The sequence below is a fragment of the Dipodomys merriami genome, unplaced genomic scaffold, assembly GCF_024711535.1.
Source record: "Dipodomys merriami isolate MVZ:Mamm:240054 unplaced genomic scaffold, mDipMer1.0.p SCAF_6, whole genome shotgun sequence".
Classification (NCBI taxonomy): Eukaryota; Metazoa; Chordata; class Mammalia; order Rodentia; family Heteromyidae; genus Dipodomys; species Dipodomys merriami.
This window is the reverse complement of record NW_027206179.1, coordinates 460,878-486,155: the sequence shown is the minus strand read 5'-3', so window position 1 is coordinate 486,155 and position 25,278 is coordinate 460,878. Positions and strand designations below refer to the sequence as shown.

General features: G+C 48.7%; 1 protein-coding gene across 5 annotated transcripts; it reads left to right on the top strand.

The window, feature by feature from the left end:
- The first annotated feature begins 935 nt into the window (after nt 1–935).
- Adgre3 (adhesion G protein-coupled receptor E3) lies at nt 936–25,162 on the top strand. 5 transcript variants are annotated; one of them, XM_070002163.1, is made up of 16 exons: nt 936–1,059; nt 2,723–2,773; nt 5,349–5,468; nt 7,870–8,025; nt 10,343–10,380; nt 12,243–12,426; nt 14,694–14,813; nt 16,524–16,684; nt 18,019–18,186; nt 19,706–19,903; nt 21,094–21,329; nt 22,014–22,080; nt 22,434–22,525; nt 23,133–23,301; nt 24,071–24,184; nt 24,674–25,162. In XM_070002163.1, the coding sequence occupies exons 1-16, from the start codon at nt 1,035–1,037 to the stop codon at nt 24,680–24,682; spliced, it is 1,908 nt and encodes a 635-aa protein (XP_069858264.1). In that variant the 5' UTR covers nt 936–1,034; the 3' UTR covers nt 24,683–25,162. The 5 variants fall into 5 exon arrangements, with proteins under 5 accessions (XP_069858264.1, XP_069858263.1, XP_069858262.1 ...); XM_070002162.1 differs by having other exon boundaries at nt 16,518–16,684; XM_070002161.1 differs by having other exon boundaries at nt 16,449–16,684; nt 18,022–18,186.
- Nucleotides 25,163–25,278: the final 116 nt, after the last annotated feature.

Here is a 25,278-nt window from a genome sequence, read left to right as displayed (position 1 = left end):
GACAGCGCCCCCACGCAGTGCCTGCATTCGACACTCACTGCCCTGCCACGAACCATCGGTACCCCAGTTCCTACCTCCACACATGTGGGCGTCCTGTCCTACCCCAGCACGGCACGTGCATCCTGACCCTCCCAGGCTCCCACAAAACATCCCAACCATCACACACCCCCAACCTGCTCCCCCCTCTAACGGGTCATGGGAAATGGGGGGGGGGGAATCCTGGGGGAGGGGGGGTGGTTGGGACACATGATGCGATGATAGAAGCCAGGTCCAGGAGCATGTATTTCATAAATAGGTATGATAAACTGAAACCCCTTTGAACAACTATTTGATGTTTGTTTCCAAATAACTGGCATAAAAAAGACTGGGAGCATGGCTTGGCAGTAGAGCACCTCCCTAACAAGCACAGGGCCCTAAGGGAAGGAAGGAGGGGAAAGGAAGGAAGGAGAAAGAGAAAAGAAGGAAGGAAGGAAGAGAAAGAAATGAGGGAAGGAAGAGAAGGAAAGTAGGCCTCAGTGGTAGCGTGCTTGCTTGCTGAGTGTGTGCTCGAAGATCTAACTTCCATCTGAAGCATAGGAAAAACAAAATCAACCAAAAACAGAACCTGGCACTGGTGGCTCACACCTGTAATCCTAGCTACTCAGGAGGCTGAGATGTAAGGTTCAAAGCCAGCAAGGGCAAGAAGTCTGTGAGACTCTTACTCCAATTAACCACCAAAAAGCCGCCATTTGAGCTACACTCAAGGCGCCAGCCTTGGGTGAAAAGAGCTCAGAGACAGCGCGCGGGTCCTGAGGTCAGGCCCAGAACCAGCACAAAAAACAATTTTTTTAAATTAAAAAAGCAGAACCACGGGTGGGGTGGTGAAAGGGGAAGAGGCTCAGGTCCAGGAGTGCATTTCCTGAGCCAGTTTGCTTAAGAGACACCCGTCGCTCCTCCCGCCATCAGTTCTTGGGAGATCTCAGCTGGGGCTGGTGGTCAGCTGGGAGCGCAGGAGGGGACTTTCCAGAGCTGGCTGGTGTCACCTGCACCACAGGATGCAAAGGCCATGGCTTCTCCCAGGTACAGTGATGCAGCTTTGACTCCACCATCCCTCCTGCCCAGCCCGTGAGGGGCTCCATCCCCCCTTCACCCGGACTTCATTTCCTCATTCAGATCTTCCCCATCTTGGAAACTAACGAAACTACTTGGACTCTTGCAGGCTCCTGGTGCTTTCCCTCTCCTCCTTTATCCCTTTTCTGTGACCAAAAAGAAAATAAAAATTGCTGAGGGCTGGGGGAGGGAGGGCTTATGAACCTCAGGAGGCTGAGATTTGAGGATCATAGTTTGAAGCCAGTGAGATAGTTAAGGTCTGTGAGACTCTCATCTCCAAGTAACCAGCAAAAAGCCAGAAGGGGAGCTTGTGACCCAAGTGATAGAGCACTACCCTTGAGCAAGAAAACTCAGGGACAATACCAAGACCCTGAGTCCAAGTCCCAGGACTGGCATAGATAGATAGATAGATAGATAGATAGATAGATAGATAGATAGATAGACAGACAGACAGACAGACAGACAGACAGATAGATAGATAGATAGATAGATAGATAGATAGATAGACAGACAGACAGACAGACAGACAGACAGATAGATAGATAGATAGATAGATAGATAGATAGATGGATGACTGGCTGAATCCTTGGTGTACATCTGTGGTAAAGGAAGTGCAAAACATGAAGTTAGTCTGGGGGAGGGGGAGAGGTGAGATGTGGGGTACTGGGGAAAGGGATGACTCAGATTGAAAGGCACTGGACACCTGGATGGACACATTTGAAGTGTACAAAGTTAAATACATAAATAATAAAACAATAGTGACCGAGCCAGTAGGAGAGCACTTGCATAGCACACGTAAGGCCCTGGGTCCTATCCTCAGCATAGTAATTAATACTAGCAATAATAATAACAATGCATGTGTTTAAGTATTTGCCATGTACCTTTCACGTACCTGTGTCTGGCTTACAATGATTTCACTTTTGTTTTTTTCTTTGAGGTTGACGTGAGTGCCAGTAATGGAGCTTCAATTCAGGGCAGGGACATTGTCCCTTAGCTTTTTTGCTCAAGGTTAGCTTTCTTCAACAGAGGTGTGGGTGTGGCTCCGTGGTGGGGCTTGGCTCCACAGTGGGGCAAGAGGCTTGATACATCAATAGGGCGTATGACACAGCCATTCAGTGCTGGCCTGGCAAACCTCAGGCCCAGAGTTCAAATCCCAGCTTTAAATATATATATATATATATATATATATATATATATATATATATATATATATATGTATATGTATATATATATATATATACATATGTATATATACAGAGAGAGAGAGAGAGAGAACAATATTGACCTCATTGGCTGGAACATTCACCTTTAGAACTTAGAGGTGCCATAGGAGAAACCTGCTCCAGGCTGCCATGTTGGAAGGAAGCCCAAACAACTCCAGGCTCTAAAGAGGAAAACTCTACACTACAACCACATAAGCAACCTGAGCCAGAATCACCCACTAGGAGCCCTTCCCAGACCCCACCCACCCACAGAAACCTTGGAAGAAAACTATTTTAAACCAATAGGTTGTTGTGATTATTTTTATTTTGCAGCAACACAACACATAACTGATTCATAGCCCTTGGAAGAGGAAGGGGAAGATTCTGGACTCTTTTCCTGGTTGTCTCAAGTTTTTTCTCTTGTGTTCCAGGATTCTGCTTTCTGCTAAGCCTGCCTGGAGCTATGACTCAGTATGCCTCCTGTGAGTACTCAGAGGTGGACAAGCAAGGGAAAGGACTAGGGCTGGAGCTGGGGGAATCACGTCCTCAAGCAGGAGGAACTGTGCAGGAAGCAATATGTGGGAAAGCTTGCTCGTGTTTGCCTGAGTGATCATTCTGTTCCATCTGGACCTTTCTTACTTTTTTGTTTGATGTTCATATGTTTTTGTTAGCCAGAACAGGTTCATGTGGGTACATGGGTACAATGCAGAGAAAGAACAGTAGGTAAAATACAGTAATACTGGAGTAGAAGTGATAGAGCACTTGCCTAGCACATGTGAGGCCCCAGGTTCCATCCCCAGCTCTGTAAAATAGATACACATACACACATACGTGCACACAGGCACACACATACACGTAAAGTCTCCTGAAGTAAATGTTCAGATGGGGAGAGAAAAAGCAAAGGTAATAATTATCATTCATGTCATCGACAACAAGTCATGGACAAAATCATTTCAAAGTAGTGTGTGTGAGAGAAAGGAAGGTCTAAGTACAAATTCTCTTCTGTTTTCTTTGATCAAATGTGTAATTGTTTTGCACATTTAAAGTATATTTGTTTTATGTATACTGGTCCTGGGGCTTGAACTCAGGGCCTGGGCATTGCCCTTGAGCTTTTCTGCTCAAGGCTGGCACTCTACCACTTGAGCCACAGCTCCACTTATAGCTTTTTGCTGGTTAATTGGAGATGAGAGTATAATGAACTTCCCTGCCTGGTGGTGGATTTGAAGTTCAATCCTCAGATCTCAACCTCCAGAGTAGCCAAGACTGCAGGTGTGAGACACCAGAACTTAGCTTAAAATGTATTTTAACTAATCAAGCATTAAAAATATACATATGGACCTACCCAGGCGCCAGTGGCTCATGCCTATAATCCTAGCTACTCAGGAGGCTGAGATCTGAGGATCACGGTTCAAAGCCAGCCTGGGCAGAAAAGTCCATGAGACTCTGATCTACAATGAACCACTAAAAAAAATGGAAGTGGCGCTGTGGCTCAAGCGGTAGAGGGCTAGCCTTGAACTGAAGAGCTGAGGGGAAGCACCCAGGCCCAGAGTTCAAGCCCCACAACCAACAAAAAACATATGTGTGTGTCTATGTGTGTGGTCTGTGTGTATTTGGCTGGGAATATGGCTTAGTAATAGAGTGCTTGCCTTGCATGCATGAAGCCCTGGGTTTGATTCCTCAGTACCACATACACAAAGAAGCCAGAAGTGGCACTGTGGCTCAAGTGGTAGTATGCTAGCCTTGAGCAAAAGAAGTTCAGGGACAGTGCCCAGGCCCTGAGTTCAAGCTCCAGGACCAGCAATGTATACACACACACACACACACACACACACACACACACACACACACTTATGGAGTACACTGTTCACAATTAAGTTCAAATCAGAATAAACGTTTCTATTTCCTCATTTATCTTCTACAATAAACTATGGACAAGCCAGGTGCTGGTGGCTCATGCCTGTAATCCTAGCTACTCAGGAGGCTGAGATCTGAGGATCACAGTTCAAAGCCAGCCTGGATGGAACAGTCCATGAGACTCTGATCTCCAATAAACCACTAGAAAACTGGAAGTGGCACTGTGGCTCAAGCAGTAGAGTGCTCATCTTGAGCTGAAGAACGCAGGGACAGCGCCCAGACCCAGAGTTCAGGCCCCACGACAGACAAAAAAAATAAAAACAAAAAACAAAAACTATGGACAGCCTCCTCTGGGAAAGCTGAGCCAAGCCCCTTCCACAAAGCCCTGTCCCTTCCTACGAGCCACAGCTCCAGTGCTCCAAATCATAGCTGACGCTTGCTACATAATACGAACTTCCCAAAATTAATCCTCAACTCACATTCTAGGAAAGCAATTAAGAATCGCAAAGACCACAAAGGAGGAAGCAACAATGCTCAATAGGAAGTGTACTCATTACCTTGCTCATGTAACTGTAGCCCCTCTATACAATATTTCTACAATAAAAAAAAGTCCAAAAACAAAACAACAAGAATCTGAACAGACGAGGACCTTTGCCCAAATCTAGTTAGTGGTAGGACCAGAATTAAATCTAGTCACTGTGTTGGTCTGGGGCGTGGCTCAAGTGGTGGGGGCGTGGCTCGAATCGTAGGGTGTTGAGTGATTGGTGGGGGCGTGGCTGACGTGGGGGCGTGGCTTGAGTGGCAGAGCACCTGCCATGCAAGCAGTTCGAACTCCAGTGTGCCTAAAAGGAGAAGCACATTGGGCTGCGGGGTGTGGAAGGCTATCCCTGGGCCTTTTTATTTTTGGTGCGTATAAATCAATTACACAATAGAGTTTCAATAGAGTTTCCTTCTGCTATGTCTGTACATGTGTCCAGCATGCTGGGACCAAATTCATCCGCTCTATTAGTTTTTCTCCTCTGTCTGTCTGTCTCTCTCTCTCTCCGTCTCTCTCTCTCTCTGTCTCTGTCTCTCTGTCTCTGTCTCTCACTGTCTCTCTCTCTCTCTTTCTCTCTCTCTCTCAAAGTAATAGCTCCAAAATTGTGTCTCAAGAGAAACAAGCCGCCCCGTGGCTGACGTGGCGGCCTCTCGCTCCCTCCGCAGACGCTTGCTCCTGTCCCCAGCATGCTTCCTGTGTCAACAGCACAGCCTGCACCTGCAACCCCGGGTACACTTCCAGCTCTGGGCAGAAGCTCTTCACCTTCCCCTTGGAAACGTGTGACGGTAAAGGGGTCACTGATAGGAGGGGAAGGAGGGCGTCCCCAGGGCTGTGGGAAAGAGAAATCGCAGAGAAGAACAATGCTATAATAATGATAATAATAATCTACCTATGTAAACCTCACCAAGAAAGAAGTGCCAGATTCTTGTAGAATCTGGCAAGCTCTCAAACTCCTTTTCTCCCCTATCTTGTGAGGATAGTTATGCCAACTCCATGAAGTGAGATCAGATCATGAATAAAACACTGTTTCCTGAGTGATACAGCCTGGTGCAGGGCTGGACGCATGGCTCAGGCAGGAGAGGGCCAGCCAAGCAAGCAAGCAGAGCAAGCGTGTAGACCTGAGTTGAAGTCCAGAATTTCATCCCTCCCCCCAAAAAAAAAAAACAGAGAAGAAAAAGAAAGCATGGCACAATTGTTTTCTCAAGTAAGGACAAAGATTGGGCACTAAAATATGTCACTGAAAGAAAAAAAAAGCAAAGTTCTTCATGGTGTCTCACACAATCAGAATATTATGCATCCCTGAAGAAGAATGAAATCCTGACCTGTGCAACCAAGTGGATGAAACTGTTAGGCATTGTGTAAATGAAGCAAGCCTAATGCAGAAAGCTGGGTAGCACATGCTACCAATGGTAGCACAATGGGAGAAACTAAAAAAGAAAATTCAACATGACAGGAGGTGCAGCACTGCCTGGACCACGGAGGACACCTAGGGGAGGAACTGGAATAGGGGGGGAAATGGCAAACAGACACCTCACACACAAGAGGAGTGGATGCTGAGTGCGATTTAATGCAGAGGATAACAAGCTTTTATAGAAAAAGTCTCCAGGAGAAAGGGCACAAGGTTACACAACCTTGCTGCAGGGCTTCATTCTTGGGTGGTCACCAGCTGGTCGCCTGATAGGCACTTGTTTCCGGCTTATCTCTATTTTAAAGAAATACAATGGGTTTCCATGTTTATCACCAATTAACCATTACCTTTTTTTATAGAGGCCTTAACTGTCCCATAAGATCTTTCCTGTTCTTTCTTTAATAGTAAGCACCACGGAGGCCTAGATCTAGCAAGTCTCTTAGTAAATGAAAGAGAGTAACAGGAAGTTCTTTCTCCTAAGTAGTTATCTCAGCAATTGCCATACATTCTTTCTGTTCTAGCCGCGCCTACAGCTTCTTGTAAATCTCTTACAAACAATTCCTTCTGCTGAGGTGATGTCGTGAAACCCCCAATACTTTTATATTTACTTATGACTTGTCTACTAGCCTCCATAAGAGGGGTTTCAGGGTAGCACTTAACTCTGGTGAGTTAGTCATATTTTTAAGACACTCATCAGATGTTGGAGTCGTCAACACTCTTAAGAAAGAGCTTTGAATAAGGAAACCTTGAGCATGAGTAAGTACAATGAGCAGCAGAAACAGTAAAAGATTAATAGGCACTCTTATACAGTGAAGAGAAGAAAAGCAGGGACAGAAACACATCTTTCCCAGGGGCTTGCCAGCCTTTCCAGGAGGTAGGCCTCTTTGAAGCCTCAATCTCTGAGGTAGACTTCGGTGAAATCCCATTCTCAGAGATAGGCCTCTGTGAAGCCCCATTCTCAGGTCTGAAAGCAGGTTTCCCATGCTAAGCAGACTCCACCGGAGTAGGCGTGGCACAATACCTATGTGCATCCAATCCTATAAAATAGTACTTATTGAAATTAACCCAGGAAATGGAAATGAGGGTTTTTTTCTTTGTTGCTGTTTTGTTTTCTTTTCTTCTATCTTGCTCATTTATCTGTCCCTGAGAGGCACAGGAACAGAGGGGCAAAGGGTGAACAAATGCAGCATTGGTGCTCACTAGACACTATGTTGAAAATGAACTATACAACTTGTGAATGGGGATGGGTGGGAAAAACTGGGAGAGAAGGGGTGAAATTGTCCCAAAAAAAGTACTCAATACCTCACTTATGTAACTGTAACTACTCTCTATATCACCTTTATAATAACAATTGTAAAATGATGAGGGAGGAGAAAAGAAAACTCAACATGGAAACAGAATAATGCTGGAAAGGTGAGCTAAGGTAAAATTGGGAGAAAATGGGAGAACATGATCAATTCATGAGCATATTTGGAGATATCACAGTAAACCTCATTCGTCTGGCTAACAAATATTAATTTTTCAATTCAGAGTTTAGAATGGTTGTGCATGCTTGTAATCCTAGGTACTTAGAAGGCTGAGCACTGAGGATCAAGGTTCAAAATCAGCTGGGGTAGAAAACTCCCTGAATGTTTTCTCTCCAATTAACCGCCAAAAAGACAGAAGTAGAGCTGTGGGTCAAATTGTCAAGCGCCAGCCTTAAGAGGAGAAAAAAAAAATCTCAGGGCAGTTTGAGTATTCTGCTTGGTTACCAGGGAACTTTCGTGCTTGGATTCCAGATGTTGATGAGTGTGCACCTCCTGTGAGCATGGATTGTGGACCAAATGCCCAGTGCCACAACCTCGAGGGAACCTTCGAATGCCGCTGCAAGGCTGGATTTGAACTGGCCTCCGGTGGTGTACAGTTCAAATATTCCAAGGAGAACACTTGTCGCAGTGAGAGAATTGGGGTCTTCTTGCTTCCTTTCCTCTTTTCCTCTTCATTGAGTCTACCAGAATTCATGTTGATGCAATGGAAGGGAGGAAAAAAACAGTACAATTTATTTTTTTTTAAAGCCGGGCGCCAGTGGCTCACGCCTTCATCTACCCACTCAGAGGCTGAGATCCGAGGATAGTGGTTTAAAGCCAGCCCGGGCAGAAAAGTCTGTGAGACTTTTATCTCCAATAAACCACTAGAAAACCGGAAGTGGCGCTGTGGCTCAAGCGGTAGAGTGCTAGCCTTGAGCAAAAGAAGCTCAGGGACAGTGCCCAGGCCCTGAGTTCAAGCCCCCAGGAGTGGCAAAAAAGAAACAAAACAAAAAAACTTCTTGCTTCCATTTCTTGGAGTTTATTTCGATAAGCATCATTTTATAAGACCATATGCACATAGTTATTGAGCCCTTGTGATCCTCTCCTAAGACTATCTTCCTTTGTTCTCACTGTGTGGATGTTTAGAGTGCTGATTAATTAACCAATTCCAGGTATATTTATTTATCTTTTACTATCCACTGGGTTTACTTGTGGATTTATATGCACACTCTAGTTATTACAAATGAAGGAAATTATGCAGCTTTGGGTCTGGCTGACTTCATTTAGTATAATTTTTCCAAGTCTTTCCATTTTCTTATGAATGGGGTAATGTCATTCTCTCTGATGGAAGCATAGAATTCATAGACAGACAGATAGGCAGGCAGGCAGGCAGACAGACAGACAGACAGACAGACAGACAGACAGACAGACAGACAGACAGATAGATATCACAGTTTCTTGATCCATTCATCTACTGAGGGGCATCTGGGTTAATTCTATATCTTGGCTCTGGTAAAGAATACTGCAGTGAACATGGTTGTGCTGGTGGCTTTAGCGCAGCCTGATTTGTGGTCATGTATATAAATGGAACAGAGAGAGCAGGAATTCAAATCCAGCAGAAGGCCTATAGCTAAGGCAGAGACCTTGCCTGACACCAAGGCACCCCCAAACTCTGAGGCTGACATTCCCTAAGAACCAGTAACGCAGAGCCAGGCATCACAAATAGAGCTACACTCGCAGCTCCACGTGCAACCACGGCTGCCCTTGAAGCCATCCAAAGGGAGATTCGTTAACTGACTCTCAGAATCACGTAAATTCTGGTTTGTTTGGTTTTGACTTTTGTTTTTTTGTGGGTTTGGTTTTTGTTTGTTTGGAATATGCCAGTCCTGGGGTATGAACTTGGGGGCTGAGTGTACTGTCCCTTAGCTTTTTCACTCAAGGTTGGCATTCTACCATTTGAGCCACACCTCCACTTCTTACTTTTAATTGGTTAATTTGAGATAGGAGCCTCACAGGCTTTCCTGCCCTTGCTGGCTTTGAACCTGGAATCTCAGATCTCAGCCTTCTGAGTAGCTGAAGTTACAGGTATGAGTCACCAGCCCCCGCCTCCAGAAAGAGATTTTAAAGCTAAACTCTCACAAACTGGTTCCGTTAAAAAATAAAACTGCTATTCTACTTTATACCAGAAGCCATGCATTACCCTAATTACTAACCATGTCATATTTTATTTAAAGTATTCAGATGAAGGAGTAGCATTTCTATTGCCAATCACACCTGTAATTCTAGCTACTCAGGAGGCTGAGATTTGACAATGCAGTTTGAAGCCAGCCCAAGCAGGAAAGTCTGTAAGACTCTTATCTTGAATTAACTACCAAAATGCTGGAAATAAAGCTGTGGCTCAAGTGGTAGAGTACTAGCCTGGAGCACAAAGAGGCTCAGAAACAGCACCCAGGTCCAGGGTTCAAGTCCTAGGAGAAGGCACAAAAAGAAAAACAAAAACTAGCATGGTGCCAGTGGTTCACATCAGTAATCTTAGCTATTCAGGAAGCTGCAGTCCAGAGGACTGTGGCATGGAGCATGTCCCAAAGACTTCATCTCCAATTAAACAACAAAATAAAACTGGCTGGAGGGCATGGCTCAAACGGTAGCGCCAGCTGAGCAAGCGTGAGACCCTGAGCTCCATCCTCAATACCACAGGGGAAAACAAATAAGGCACACGTGCCACCCTAGAATGAATGAGGAGCTCAAGCTTTGAACCCCTGTCCCCAACAAAACAGTGTCGGTGAAACAGAGTACAAACAATGAGGATGAATGATACGAATATATCATTATACAAATTGCAATGAGGATCGATTGTAATGGTGATTGAAAGCAGAGTGTAAATCCAGATTTTCCAGATGGAGAATTGCCTAGCCAGCCACCTGGGCACCCGGGTCCAACAGTAACTGCTCTCCATGTGTTGCAGAGACCAACTCCTCAAAGACAGCTCAGGGCCACCAACAGGTGAGCGACACTCACTGGTCCCCGGAACCCAGCAGGAGACAGAGGCCAGGGAACAAGTACTGACAAAGTCCCAAGCTGGCAAGAGGAGGGATGGACAGATGGATAGATGTACAGGCAGATCAATGGATGGATGGACAGACAGACAGCAGACAGACAGACAGATAGATAGATAGAAGAATAAGTAGAATGTACACAATAGTTGATAGATAATGTTACACGTTATATACATGATGTATTATTATCTGCCAATAATATTATATTCCACATTATTTTATTATACATACTATGATGTAATGCATAATGATATCATATACTACTCAATCCATATGATGTCAGCCAGGTCTGGTGGTGCAATACCTGTAATGCGAGCACTAAGGAGGCTGAGGGAGAAGGATCATGAATTTGAGGCCAACTGGGGCCATCATCTGAAACCCTGCCTGAGGAAAAAAAATACATATGTGTTATTTCATTACACAATATTACGTGATTATATGATTGGTTATACATTTTTACGTGACTAACATTCTTAAAGCAAAATTCTACATGTCATGAATTGCAGTGTTATACATATCATAATACTTTTCTGTTGATAAGATGATTTATGACTTAGACACGCACATACACATTTATCATGTGTCACGTGTCACTGCATGTACACACACATAGATGTGTGTGTCACTGCATGTATACACACTAGATAAATAGATACAAATGTGACTGTGAGTTAGGGCATACAGATTATTCACAAAACTGTTCAAAATTCTTTGACTTGCTTCTGTGTTTGGCTCTCTACGTCCCTTCTTCCTGCCACCCAGAGACCTGTGATTCTCTTAACCAGCACAGAAATAAAGCGCAAAACTAGCTTAATAAACCGGGCACCAGTGGCTCATGCCTGTCATCCTAACTACTCAGGAGAGTGAGATCTGAGGATCATGGTTCAAAGCCAGCCCAGGCAGGAAAGTTTGTGAGGCTCTTATCTCCAATAAAACCACCAGAAAACTGGAAGTGGTGCTGTAGCTCAAATGGTAGAGCACGCCTTGAGCTGAAGAGCTGAGGGACAGTGCCCAGGCCCAGGGTTCAAGCCCCATGATGGACAAAAAAAAAAAAAAAAGTAACAAGGCCCATTTAAATTCAAGAATTTTGGAGGATTTTTTTGTTTGTTTGTTTTACAACTTGTAATCATTATCGCCATTGTCATAGCTCATAAAGCTACTTAGCTCATAAATGTAGCTCACAAAGAATTAACTGTAGCCTGGCATTTGCCTATAATCCTAGGGACATGGGAGGCTGGGAATGGAAGGATTCAAATTGGAGGCCAGCCAGAAAGGTTTATATACTCCCTACCTCACCCCATAGCTGGACGCAGTGGCTGAAACCTGACATCCCAAACTGCACGGGAGCCAGAGATTGGGTGGACAGGGAGACCAGAGCGGTGCTACCTGAAAAGTCTGTGAGACTCCATCTAGAAAGTCGGACCCAGCGATTCATGCCTGTAATCCCAGCATGACAGGAAGCCCCCAAGGAAGTGCTCTACCACTTGAGCCACATCTCCAGCCCTCCCCCGCTTTTTTAAACCTTTTTACTTTAGTTGTTTTTCAAGTAGCATGTTGAATGTTTCGCCCCAGACCAGCCTCAAATCACAATCCTTTCCCCTATGCCTCCTGTGCAGCACCACACTACTCCCAGCTTGTCCGTCAAGATGGGGGGACCTAATGGGAGGGGTGTCCCCCACTTTTTGCCTGGGGCTGGGCTCACATGGATCCACCCAATCTCCACCTCCTGAACAGCTGGGATTAAAGGTGTGCTCCACCGCACCTGTCCACATTCGATTGATAAAATAAATGTTCTTTGTGACTTCAAAGCTGCAGGAAATTGTCAACAAGTTCGAGTCACTACTCACCAATCAGACTCTGTGGAGAAGAGAGGACAAACAAGAGCTGGGCTCCACAGCGTCATCCCTCCTCCAGGATGTGGAATCAAGTGTTCTCGAAGCAGCCTTGAAAACCCCCCGGGGAAAAATCCAGGAAGCCTTCAACAGGACTATGGGTAAGTTGAAGATGATTAGCCAGGGATCTCTGCTAAATAATTGGAAAACAGACAACAGAGGCGGAGCATGCATCGTTGTAAAAAGGGAGACAACGCAGACCTCGTCCAGTGAGAGGAGGTGGAGGGGCAGAGGAGGACCAGGTGATGGGGGGAGGGGGAGATTTGGGGGAACCATGGGAATCAAGGAAATGTGCACAATACTGCAATTGTGTGAGGCTGCACAGGGGTTAACTTCACAAATAGTACAGGTGTGCAATTTCTTGGACATTAAATTGGACCACAAACGGAGCCAGTGGCTCACGCCTGTCATCCTAGCTACTCAGGAGACTGAGATCTGAGGATCACGGTTCAAAGCCAGCCCGGGCAGGAAAGTCTGTGAGGCTCTGATCTCCACCAGAAAACCGGAAGTGGCGCTGTGGCTCAGGTGGTAGAGTGCTCACCTTGAGCACAGAGAGGCTCAGGGACAGCAACCAGGCCCAGCGACACCCAGCTCTAAAATATTCTTGTTTGCCGGCATGCTATCCTGTTATTCCCCTTTTTTAACCTTTGTGACGTGTACAGAAGAGACAAGATCAGTACGTTAATGCCCCCAACTTGACAATTTCCTATTCCTAGTCACGCTTCATCTTGTCTGGTTTTGTGGTTGTGGCACTAAGGATGGAACCCGGGCCCTTCACATGCTGGGAAAGTTCTCTACCACGGAGCTACCCCTGCCCCAGCCCTCTGCTATATTTTATTCTCATATCTTTTTGATTTCTGACAGTACTGGAGTTTGAACTCAAGCCTTGCTTGCACTTGCTAGGGGAGGTGCTCTATCCCTGAAGCCACACCCCCTACTTCTGAGCCACGCCCCCCAGCCTGAGTCAGGCCCCTAACCCTTAGGCCACACCCCCTGCTGGTGAGCCACGCCCCTTGGCCTAAGTCACACCCTCGCTCTGGGAGCCACGCCCCTACCTCTGCCGCTTCATTCTCTTTTTTTTCAATGAAGACTTGGATCCCCTCAACCAAGGGAGCCTTTGTTAAACACCCAGGTAACTCCTCATCTCCTCACCATTATCCCTCCTCCTGTCTTGTCCTTAAAGCTGTCCCTCTTTGTCCATAATCGCCTTTGGAGAATAAATGCCGCGTGCCTGTATCACTAGGCAGGGGCCGGGAGATTGCAAGGTGGAGGCCAGAAACCCTAGCTCACACACATAAAACTACCTGGCTGGGGGCGTGGGCACAACGCAAGAGGTGGAGCCTTTGCTTGCGTGAGAGATGCCCTGGCTACACTCCCAAGACTGTAGGAGGGAGGGAGCAAACGGTTACAGCCTCGCTTAATTTCTGAACGCCATTTCCCGCTTGTGTGAAACAATGGTTCCTCCTTGAGCCTTAGGAGGCCGATGTGAGACACCATTTATAACTCACTGCCTGGACCGTCACAGACTCCTTGTAATAGGAGCCTTTGGTGTTCCTCACTGGTGACAACTCAATGTGTGTGTGTGTGTGTGTGTGTGTGTGTGTGTGTGTGTGTGTGTGTGTGTGTGTGTGTGTGTGTGTGGACCGTCACAGACTCCTTGTAATAGGAGCCTTTGGTGTTCCTCACTGGTGACAACTCAATGTGTGTGTGTGTGTGTGTGTGTGTGTGTGTGTGGTGTGTGTGTCTGGATCGTGGGCCTTGAACTCTGGGCCTAGGCTTGTCCCCAGGCTCCTTTTGCACAAGGCTAGCATTCTACCATTTTAGCTACACCACCATTTCACCTACATCACTACTTCAGGCTTTGCTTTTGTTTTCCTGTCGTTAATTGGAGAAAAGAATCTTAGGGACTTTCCTGCCCTGGCTGGCTTAGAACAGCGATTCTCAAGATCTCACCCTCCTGAGTAGCTAGGATGACAGGTATGAGCCACCGCTGCCCGGCTCAGCAGTGACAACTCATTTATTTGAATAGCTTATGGAATTAATGTTTACTGCACAGTCATAATGTGTCAAGCAGAGGGCTGGGAAGGTGGCTCAGCGGTAGAGCGCTTCCCTTGCATGCCTGAGGCCCTGGGTTCGATTCCTCAGCACCATATACGCAAAAAGAAAAAAGCCGGAAGTGGTGCTGTGGCTCAAGTGGTAGAGCGCTAGCCTTGAGCTGAAGAGCTGAGGGACAGCGCCCAGGCCCAGAGTTCAGGCCCCACAACCGAACCCAAAAACAAAAAAACAAAAATAAACAATGTGTCAAGCAGATAAGACTCAGCTACCTTTAGAAGCTTTTTATACTGTTGACTGCTGCCTTCCTTCCCAGCTGTTGCCACACAGACTGTTGGGGACAAATGTTCTGAAGAAAGAAAGGTGTTCACATTAGATGTCCACATGAACTCCATGCAGGTCCATTGTGATGATGTCATCGAGGAAGACGCGCAAGGTTGGTGTGACCGCAGCCGTCCCAATCCTTCCCACACCCAGAGATGCCCCGGGGAAATGCACCCCATGGGCTCCTGCCTGGCAGCATGCTCACCCTCAGACTGGGTATTTTTTCCTTTAATAATAATAATAAATTTATACTAAAAAAGAATTACAGTAGCGCTGTAGCTCAAGTGGTAGAGTGCTCTTCAGCTCAAGGACAGCGCCCAGGCCCAGAGTTCAAGCCCCATAACCAACAAAAAAAAAAAAAAAGAAAGAAAAAGATAGAAAGAAAGAAAGAAAGAAAGAAAGAAAGAAAGAAATCTTTCGTATTTGGGCTGGGAAGGTGGCTCAGTGGTAGAGTGCTTGCCTTGCATGCATGAAGTCCTGGGTTCGATTCCTCAGTACCACATAAGCAGAAAAGGCTGGAAGTGGCGCTGTGGCTCAAATGGTAGAGCACTAGCCTTGAGCTGAAGAGCTGAGGGACAGCGCCCAGGTCCAGAGCTCAGGCCCCACGACCAACAAAAAAATAAAATAAAGAATTACCCTGAAATTTAAGTAATAATAATAACTAAAGTAGCCAGGCATCAGTGGCTCATGCATAAAATCATAGCTACTCAGAGGCTGAGATCTGAGGACCCCGGTTCAAAGCCAGCCGGGCAGGACTTTTATCTCCAATGAACCACCAGAAAACCAGAAAAGATGCTATGATTCAAAGGGGTAGAGCGCTAGCCTTGAGCAAAAAAGCTCAGAGACAGCACTCAGGCCGTGAGTTCAAACCCCATGACTGACAAAAACATAAATAATAATAACAATAATAATAATAATAGGGCCGGGCGCTGGTGGCTCACGCCTGTCATCCTAGCTACTCAGGAGGCTGAGATCTGAGGATCGCGGTTCAAAGCCAGCCCGGGCAGGAGAGACCGTGAGACTCCTATCTCCAATAAACCACCAGAAAACCGGAAGTGGCGCTGTAGCTCAAGTGGTAGAGCGCTCGCCTTGAGCTGAAAAGCTGAGGGACAGCGCCCAGGCCCAGAGTTCAAGCCCCATGGCCAACCAAAAAATAAAAATAAAAAAATAATAATAATAGTAGGTACCTGACTGGGGGCGTGGCTCTGAAGTGGAGGCGCTGCCACTGTACCTAATTACGGGTCGAGAAGGGATCCCCTGAACGTTTTTGCTGGCTGGCATCAAACCACATACTCCCATTCTCATTAGAGGTTTTCTGGGGTGTGGAGATGGAACCCAAGGCTCTAGGAATGCTAAACACTAGGCAAGCTGCTCATACCACCAAGCCATGCTGCCTATTGTCTAGCCACGCCCCTACCGCCGAGCCACGCCCCCACCACTGAGCCACGCCCGGATTAAATCGTACCTCCTACTCAGAAGTTCCATTCCCACTGCCAAGCCAAACCCACACTGCCAAGCCACGCCCCCACAGGTTGGCCACGCCCTATGGATAAGCCACTCCCTCACCTGCTGCTGAACCACACCCCTACCAGAAAGCCACGCCCCCACTGCCAAAGCACAACCCTATGGCTGAGCATGCCTCCCGTTAAGCCACACCCCCAGGACAGAGCCACGCCTCTACCGTCTAAGCCACGCCCTCCATCCCTCCAAACACTTTACGAAGAGATCCCATTTTCTGTTTCCTCAGGCCCCAGCGCCATTGCCTTTATCTCCTATTCTTCTCTTGGACACATCCTCAATGAAACTTTTTTTGAAGAGACAGAGATGCTCCAACCCACTTCCCTGGACTTCCAAGAGAAGAAGGAGGAGGACGAGCCCTTGTACCTGAACTCCCAGATAGTGAGCGCGGCCCTGGGATCCAGCTCCGGCCGCAGGGGCTCCTACCTCCCCGGCTTCGTCACCCTGACCCTGCAGCATGTGAAGGTGGGTGCCAGCTGCCAGGAGCCCTGGCAGTGCGCTTGCTGTGCAAGCAACCCGGCAGATGGGAGTCCATTTTGGGAAGACTTAAATCCTGTCCTGGTACCCAGCGGGGAGGGGCGGTTGCCAGGGCAACCTGCAGGTACATCCCTGGCTGTGGAAGAACCTTAGGTGAAACACTAGCGCATGTGCATAGAGCCCTCACAATCCTACTTTAAATAGGGGCTCCTAGAGTGGCTCAGGCGGAAGTGGGCGTGGCTCTGGTGGGGGTGGCCTGTCGACACGGGGCGTGGCTCGCCTGGTTTGGGTGGGGGTCTGGCTCAAGCCAGTAGAGTACCTGCCTAGCAAGAAAAAGGCCCTGGGTTCAAATCCCAGTGCCACCACAGAAACTAAGAATTCCTGATGGGATATCAATGCAAATGACTGCTATACCAAGTGATTCTGGGGATAGTGACCAGAAAGAACTCTGGACATTTTCAGCACATATACAACAAATATTGTGTAAGGATATGGTTATGATTTGATCCTTACACAACATATAACTACATCAAAAGAAAGCACAATATATTCCATACCTGTGTATAATTCTTTATTGGTGGGGGGGAGTCCAGTTGTGGGGCCTGAACTCTGGGCCTGGACGCTGTCCCTCAGCTCTTCAGCTCAAGGCGAGCACTCTACCAGTTGAGCCACTTCCAGCTTTTTTCTTTTTGCTTACGTGGTGCTGAGGAATCGAACCTAGGGCCTCAGTCATGCAAGACAAGCGCTCTACCACTGAGCCACCTTCCCAGCCCCATGTATATAATTCTTATGTGTCCATTATAAACAATTTTTTTTTTTTGCATGCTGGAACTCAGGGCCTGGGCGCTGTCCTTGAGCGATTTCACACTCTACCACTTGTGCCACAGCTAAGCTTCCGGTGTTCTTGGAGATAAGAGGCTGGGGAGGGGGGGCGGCTGGGAAGGTGGCTCAGTGGTAGAGTGCTTGCCTTGCATGCATAAGGCTCTGGGTTCGATTCCTCAGCACCACATAAGCAGAAAAATAAGCCAGAAGTGGCGCTGTGGCTCAAGTGGTAGAACACTCTCCTTAAGTGGAAAAGCTGAGGGACAGCGCCCAGGCCCAGAGTTCAGGCCCCACGACCGACAAAAATAAAGAGTCTGCCGGGCTGGCTTCAAACCCGGATCCTCAGATCTCAGCCTCCCGAATAGCTGGGATTACAGGCGTGAGCCATCCTTGATTGTGACACTTCATTCCATGCAATAGAAGGCACGTGTGACCCCTGACCCATGTGCCCTCGCCCAGACATTGCCAGGAGCAGGGCCACACGTCCTTTCTGTTTCCAGAAGAACCCTCGCAGCAGACGGACCCTGTGCGTGTACTGGGCAGCCACCAGTGCGGGTGGCCACTGGGACACAGCTGGTTGTTTCCTGGTCAGCGTGAATGGAAGTCACACCGTGTGCAACTCCACTCACCTGTCCAGCTTCGCTGTCCTCATGGCCTTGACCAATCTGGTATGGTGCACGCACTTAATGCCTCCCCCTAATGCAGCAGGACCTCAGTACCCTGGTTGATATTGGTTCCACCCAGAGACCAAAACCTAAGGATGCTCAATTCCTCCATGCAAAATGACATCCGAATGTCACATAGCCCAAGGCACACCCTCCTTCTAGACTTCTCCATCACCACAAACATGACCTAGGACCCCTGTTAAGACGGAAATGGGGGGAATCGTGGTCGCATTGTCCTACTCAGGGAATCACGGCAAGGGAAAAACTCCCATGCACTCAGCAGAGTCCCAGGGGCTTGAACTCCAGGCCTGGGTGCTGTCCTTCAGTGTTTGCACTCAAGGCTAGTGCTCTACCACCTAAGCCACTCCAGCTTTTTGATGGTTCACTGGAGATTAAAAAATAAAAAATAAACTTTCACAGACTTTTCCTGCCCTGGCTGGCAGCAAACCGCCATGCTCGGATCTCAGCCTCCTGAGAAGCTGGGATGGCAGGCGGGGCCGCCAGCACCTGGGTTTTTGGAGAGTTTTTATAACACTTTTTCATTTGCTTGATTTCTGCTTTTGGACACAGGGCCACACGATGTGACTTGGGCTGTCCTCATACTGCAGTCCTCCTGCTTTAACCCCCTGAGTGCTGGCACTATGTGTGTGTGCACCCTCTCGTCCAGCTATGAAAGTGCACTTAGGCCAAAACAAGCCTCATGCCAAAGTGCCATGTTTACATGGGTCGCATATTCTCTCACCGTTATGCCCACTCATTGATGAGCATCAGAATTGTCCACATTAGCGACATGTCATCGGAATACACATGTTTGCTGGAAGTGGTACCGTGGCTCAAGTGGTAGAGCGTTAGCCTTGAGCTGAAGAGCTGAGGGACAGTGCCCAGGCCCTGAGTTCAAGCCCCACCACTGACAAAAAAAAAAAAAAATGCTGAGTAGGTGTGTTTGTGTATATTGTGTCATGTGTGTGCTAACCATGTTCTTTGGCATGTGTTAAGTATATGTCAGTCGTATATATTCACTAGGCCTGCATCATTTGCATGTTAAATGTGTGTCCATTGCAGATATTAAATAGGTTATCTACCTGTGTTACATGTGTGTCATTTGCATATGTTACCTATCTGCTGCTTGCATGTTTTGTATTGGAACACAAAATGGGTATGTTAAGTGTGCCATGTGCATATGCTAAAATGTGTGTCATTTGCATTACCTAAATATGTTATTTTCCATGTGTTAAGTATGTGCTATTTGCATGTGTAAATATGTTATTTGCACCTGTAAATATGTTATTTGCATGTGTGAGTGTGTCATTTGCATGTGCAAGTATGCTATTTGCATGTATGAGCATATGAGCAAGTGTGAGGCGTCTGCATATATGAAGAAAAGGAGGGAAGCTTTTATCTGTGTGCACTTCCCGCCTCTTCACCAGCCTTCCTGCCTGGCATGGGGTAGTCTGGGGGAGAGAGGCGGGACCAGAACCTCACAGCAGGAACAGTGACCGAAGCCTCTGCTCCGCCCCCCCAGGAGGCTGACCCCGCCCTGGCCCTCATCACCCAAGTGGGGCTCGGCCTCTCCCTGCTCTGCCTCCTCCTGGCGGCCCTCACCTTCCTCCTGTGCAGGGCCATCCGCAACCTCAGCACCACCCTGCACCTGCAGCTCTCCATCTGCCTCTTCCTCGCCCACCTCCTCTTCCTCACCGCCATCCACCGCACCGAGCCCAAGGTACCCACCGTGCCCCTCGGCCCCCAGCCCCTGCCCCGTCCAGGCTGCCGCCTTGGACTGTGAAATGAAGTGGCCTCACAAGGGGCTCCTATAACAAGACGGACTTTCGATTTGAGCAAGGGACGTATTTGGGGTCCTGGAGACCCTGCATGCTTGCCAGGCAGGGGCTCTACCCTTTGAGCCCTACCTCCAGCACTTTTGCTCGGATTATTTTTAGGATAGGCTCTTACTCCGCGCCCAGGTTGTCCTGGACCTCAGTCCACCTGTTTGCATGTCCCACGTAGCTGAAATGACAGGTACACACCCAGCTATGGATTGAAGTGGAATCCCGGGAACCTTGACCTAGGCCAGCCTCAAACTGTGCGCCTCCTGATCTCAGCCTCCTGCACAACTAGGTTTAGAGATGGTTGTCTCCACCCCCTTGCTGCTGTGGCTGCTGCCGCTGTTATCATTAGAGACAATGTAGCCCAGGTTGACTTCCACCTCCCCACCCCACCTCATCTCCCAGGACTGGCATTCCAGACAACCACTGCGCCTCCCCCGCGTGAGGGAGCGACCACGTTCTGTAAACTTATGCCCTGGAATACTACTCAGCCTTCAAAAAGAAGGGACACCTGCTATTGATGGCCACACCCTGTCCCTGAAAATTGTAGCGCTAGTGTCCCCACCACAAAATGTCTAGACATGGGTCTAGACATTTTCAGCCCGCCAGGGGGAGACAGAGAGCTTCTGGATTTCTCTTCCAAATCTGCTGCTCTTCTGAGTGGCTTTAAGTAAGCTCAGGACATTTTTATGTGGTTTTTAACATTCTGTGTTATTTTATCCTACGTTTAAATTGTTTCTCTGATGATAGTAATAATAGATGGCCACCATTTGTTGTTAGAAGTCGTTGGGAGGGTTGATGAGAGGGACTGGTTTGGGGGTTTGTTTGATTTGGTTTTAGTGTGTGTGTGTGTGTGTGTATGCTGGTCCTGGGACTTGAACTCAGTGCCCAGGCGCTGTCCCTGAGTGTTATTACTCAAGGCTGGTGCTCTATCACTTGAGCCACAGGTACCCGGCCATGTTAAAAGTAGTTTCATAAGCCACCTCCCCTCCTCCTCTCCCTCCTCCTCCCCCCTCCTTCCCCCCTCCCCCGCCTCCCCTCCCCCTTCCCCCCTCCCCCTCCTCCCCTCCTCCCCCCCCCCCCGCAGGTGCTCTGCGCCGTCATCGCCGGCGCCCTGCACTACCTCTACCTGGCGGCCTTCACCTGGATGCTGCTGGAGGCGCTGCACCTGTTCCTGGCCGCCCGCCACCTGACGGTGCTGCACTACTCGGGCGTGAGCACGTTCAGGAAGTGGCTGGTGTACCCCGCGGGCTACGGGCTCCCCGCCGTCGTGGTGGGCGTCTCGGCCGCCGCCAGGCCTCGGCTGTACGGATCCCCTGAGCGGTGAGCGCCCCGCGCGTCCCCCAGACCTTGCCAAGGAGCCCGGCCACGCCGGGGTCACGCTGACGGAGGCTGGAAGCCAAGCCACCAGGAAACCGTGAGCCTCTGATCACAGATGAGCCGCCCAGAAGCAAAGGCGAGCCCTGGGCCCTGGGTTCAAGCCCCAGCACCAGCACGAGAAAGAAAAGGGGCTGAGAAGGTTCTTTAAGGAGAGATTTGGGCCATTCGGACTCAACTTTCTCTCTCTCATGATCTGGAATGTTGAGGCCTCAAGAATCAAATAAGGGCGCTGGGAAGGTGGCTCAGGGGGAGAGCGCTCGCCTGGCATGCCTGAGGCCCGGGGTTCGAGTCCTCAGCACCACATACGCAGAAAAAGCCGGAAGTGGCGCTGTGGCTCAAGTGGTAGAGCGCTAGCCTTGAGCTGAAGAGCTGAGGGACAGCGCCCAGGCCCAGAGTTCAGGCCCCACAACTGACAAAAAAAAAAAAAGGATCGCCATTGTTTCCATAGTCCCAGCACCGGGAATCTAGCGCTGGCAAAAAGTTTAAGGTGACACCAAGTGGCAGTAAGTGTTCCTAGCCCGGGGTGTCATCCCCTGGCTTGAGGGAAGGATTAGAAAAGTTGTCAGTCTGGAGAAGGCATCTCTTACTTTCTCTGATCTCTGTGTCTTCTTCTTCCATTGTTTCCAGCTGCTGGCTCCAGCTAGACCAGGGGTTCATCTGGGGTTTCCTTGGCCCGGTCTGTGTCATCGTGTCTGTGAGTATATGTCAACCCCAGTTTCCTCCCCAGAGACGCTGGGCATAACATAACCCAAGAAAGCCAGCCGTGGTGGCGCAGGCCTGTAATCCCAGCCCGCAGGAGGCTGAGGCTGATCACGGACTCCAGGCCAGCCTGGTCTACGGAGTTAGGCCCTGTCTCAAGAGAGGATAGTGCAAGCCCCAAACATGGCCTAAGTTATACAGCTGGACTTGTTCCATTTCTTCCAGCCTGACCCAGGTGGATGGAGGCAGATTCGTGAGCAGTGGAAGACTGAGGCAGATTTGTGTGCAAGGCAGATCTGTCTGCACGTGGTCACTGTTTCTCCTCACTTTGCCACGTTCTTCCTGCAGGTGAATTTAGTGTTTTTAGCCTCCGTCCTTTGGATTTTGAAAAGGAAACTTTCTTCTCTCAACAGTGAAGTGTCAACCATCCAGAACACAAGGTAGGATGCAACAGGGGGGTCTTTCTACCCCACCCTCCCCTCCCCTCCCCTCCATCCTGGCTCCATCCTTTGCCCATCCATATTCCTGGCTTACATGGAGTCCAAGTAGAGCCTTCTACACTTGCTCAAATCCCATTGGCTGACCTTAGTCACGTGCTGACACCCAGCCGCAAGGGAGGCTGGGAAATGTAGTCTCCCACTGGGTAGTGCCCTGGCTGGGCAAAAGGATTCTGAAAGGGAAGAAGAGAAAGGAGAAAATTGGCAGTTTCTGCCTCACAGTTCAAGCTGCATGAAAGAGTACTCCTTTGGGGGAGTGTGGATTTTGTGGTTGTTGTTGTTTGCAAGTACCAGAGTTTGAACTCAGGGCCTCACACTTGATGGCTTGCTTGCTCCTGGCAGGCGTTCTACCCCTTGAGCCACGCCTCCAGCACAGCTTTTTGCCGGCTAATTGTAGATTAGAATCTCACAGACTTTCCTGCAGGGGTGGAATGCAAACCACAGTTCTCAGATCTCAGCCTCTTGTGTAGCTAGGACTCCAGGTGTGAGCCCCCAGCACCCCACAGGTGATCTGTCTGTTTTTTAACCACACACTTCTGATGCCTCCCAGGATGCTGACACTCAAAGCAACAGCTCAGGTGTTAATCCTGGGCTGCACGTGGATCCTTGGCGTCCTGCAGGTGGGCCCCGCGGCACGGGTCATGGCGTACCTGTTCACCATTGTCAACAGCCTGCAGGGCGTCTTCCTCTTCCTGGTCTACTGCCTGCTCAGCCAGCAGGTTAGCATTTTCCCCTTTCTTTGTTTATTCAAACTTTAAAAAAAGAAAAATGTGGGGCTGGGAAGGTGGCTTGGGGTAGAGTGCTTGCCTAGCATGCAGGAGGCCCTGGGTTCGATTCCTCAGGACCACATAAGCAGAAAAAGCTGGAAGTGGTGCTGTGGCTCAAGTGGTAGAGCGCTAGCCTTGAGCAAAAGAAGCTCAGGAAGGAAGGAAGGAAAGAAAAGACAACATTTATTATAAGATGCACCAATTTTTAATAGCTTTTGGCAAGTTGATTTATCAAGGATATTACAGGTTCACGCCTGTCTTCCTAGCTACTCAGGAGGCTGAGATCTGAGGATCAAGGTTCAAAGCCACTATGAGCAGGAAAGTCTGTGAGATTCTCCTTCTCCTTCTTCCCCCCTATACCCCCACCTATGAGCCAGAATCCTCAAATCTCAGCCTCCTGAGTAGCTAGGATGTCAGGTGTGAGCCACCCAGGCATTGGTATTTTCATTTGTTTTTGTTTTTGTGCTGGTCCTGGAGCTTGAACTCAGGGCCTTGCACTGGTGCTTGGATTTTTTGCTCAGGTCGGGTGCTCAGCCACTTAAACCACAGCTTCATTTCTAGCTTTTCGGTGATTTATTTGGAGATAAAGAGGCTCATGGACTTTCAAGCCCAAGCTGGCTTTGAATCTTGATCCTCCAGATCTCAGCCTCCTGAACCAACAAGGATGCCAGGCGGGCGTCCCCAGTGCTGCCTCGTCCTGGTATTTTCTTTGACGTTCTAGGTCCGGAAACAATACCAAACGTGGTTTACAGACATCACAAAAACAAAATCCAAATCTGAGACGTACGTGCTCTCCAGCAAGTCTGGCGGGGACACAAGACCCAGTACCGCAGAGGTAAGGAAACCTTGGCCCCACCGCGGTCTCAGCTACAGCTGAGCTGTAATACTTGGGAACTGAACTCAAGACCTTACACACGCAAGGCAAATGCTCTACACTCTAGCCCAAATGGTTGGTTGGTTCATTGCCTGCGTGACTAGTTGCTTAGTTGGTTTGTTGGGGGGGGGGGGCTGTTTCTTTTTGTTTGGTTTTGTTGGTCTGTCATGGGGCTTGAACTCTGGGCCTGGGCGCTGTCCCTCAGCTCTTCAGCTCAAGGCGAGCACTCCACCCCTTGAGCCACAGCGCCACTCCCGGTTTTCTGGTGGTTTAATGGAGATCAGAGTCTCCTGGACTTTCCTGCCCGGGCTGGCTTTGAACTGCGATCCTCAGATCTCAGCCTCCTGAGTCGCTGGGATGACAAGCGTGAGCCCCCCGCGGCGGTGCCCAGCTCCAAGAGGAATCTTACAATCTTCTGTGGACTGTTGGTTTTTTTTTAAATTTTTTCAGACCAAGTGAGGAGAAAGCATTAAAACTAGAACATTCCATGATTCCATTGAGGAATCCACACCCACGAATCCTGCTGGCCCCGTGCGGAATGGAGCTGAGGACGGAGGCTCACAGCACATTGTATGATGGGAAGAAAGCCTCGAACCTCTGCTCCCAGCGGCGTTTGCTGGACATGCTAAGTGCTCAGTAAACGGGTGTGGGGCTGACGTCTCTGTTATGACGTGTCTGGTCCATGCTTGCCCACGGGTACCCCAGCTGTGATGGCCACAACAGCCCCTCCACTTTTTACTGTATGTGTGTGTGTACACACACGCACGCGTGCACATGCCAGTCCTGGGGCTTAAACTTTGGGCCTGGGCGCTGTCCCCTTTTTCCTGAAGGCCGGCGCTCTACCACTTGAGCCATGCTCCACTTTCAGCTTTTTTTGCTGGTTTCTTGGAGCTAAGGGTCTCACGGACTTTTCCTGCCTGGGCTGGCTTAGGAACCACAGTCCTCAGATCTCAGCTTCCTGAGTAGCTGGGATTATAGGCGTGAGCCACCAGGCCCGGCTGCCTGACTCATTAAGTTTTTGTCAACATTCTCTCTGGGAACTGAATCTGGATGTT

Bases quoted from the DNA above. Each gene is read 5' to 3' on its own strand.
- Adgre3 (XM_070002160.1), top strand. From the start codon at position 1,035: ATGCAAAGGCCATGGCTTCTCCCAG. The intron at 19,904-21,093 runs GTACCCACCGTG...CCCCCCCCGCAG, and splicing joins TCCACCGCACCGAGCCCAAG to GTGCTCTGCGCCGTCATCGC. The intron at 22,081-22,433 runs GTGAGTATATGT...TTCTTCCTGCAG, and splicing joins CGGTCTGTGTCATCGTGTCT to GTGAATTTAGTGTTTTTAGC.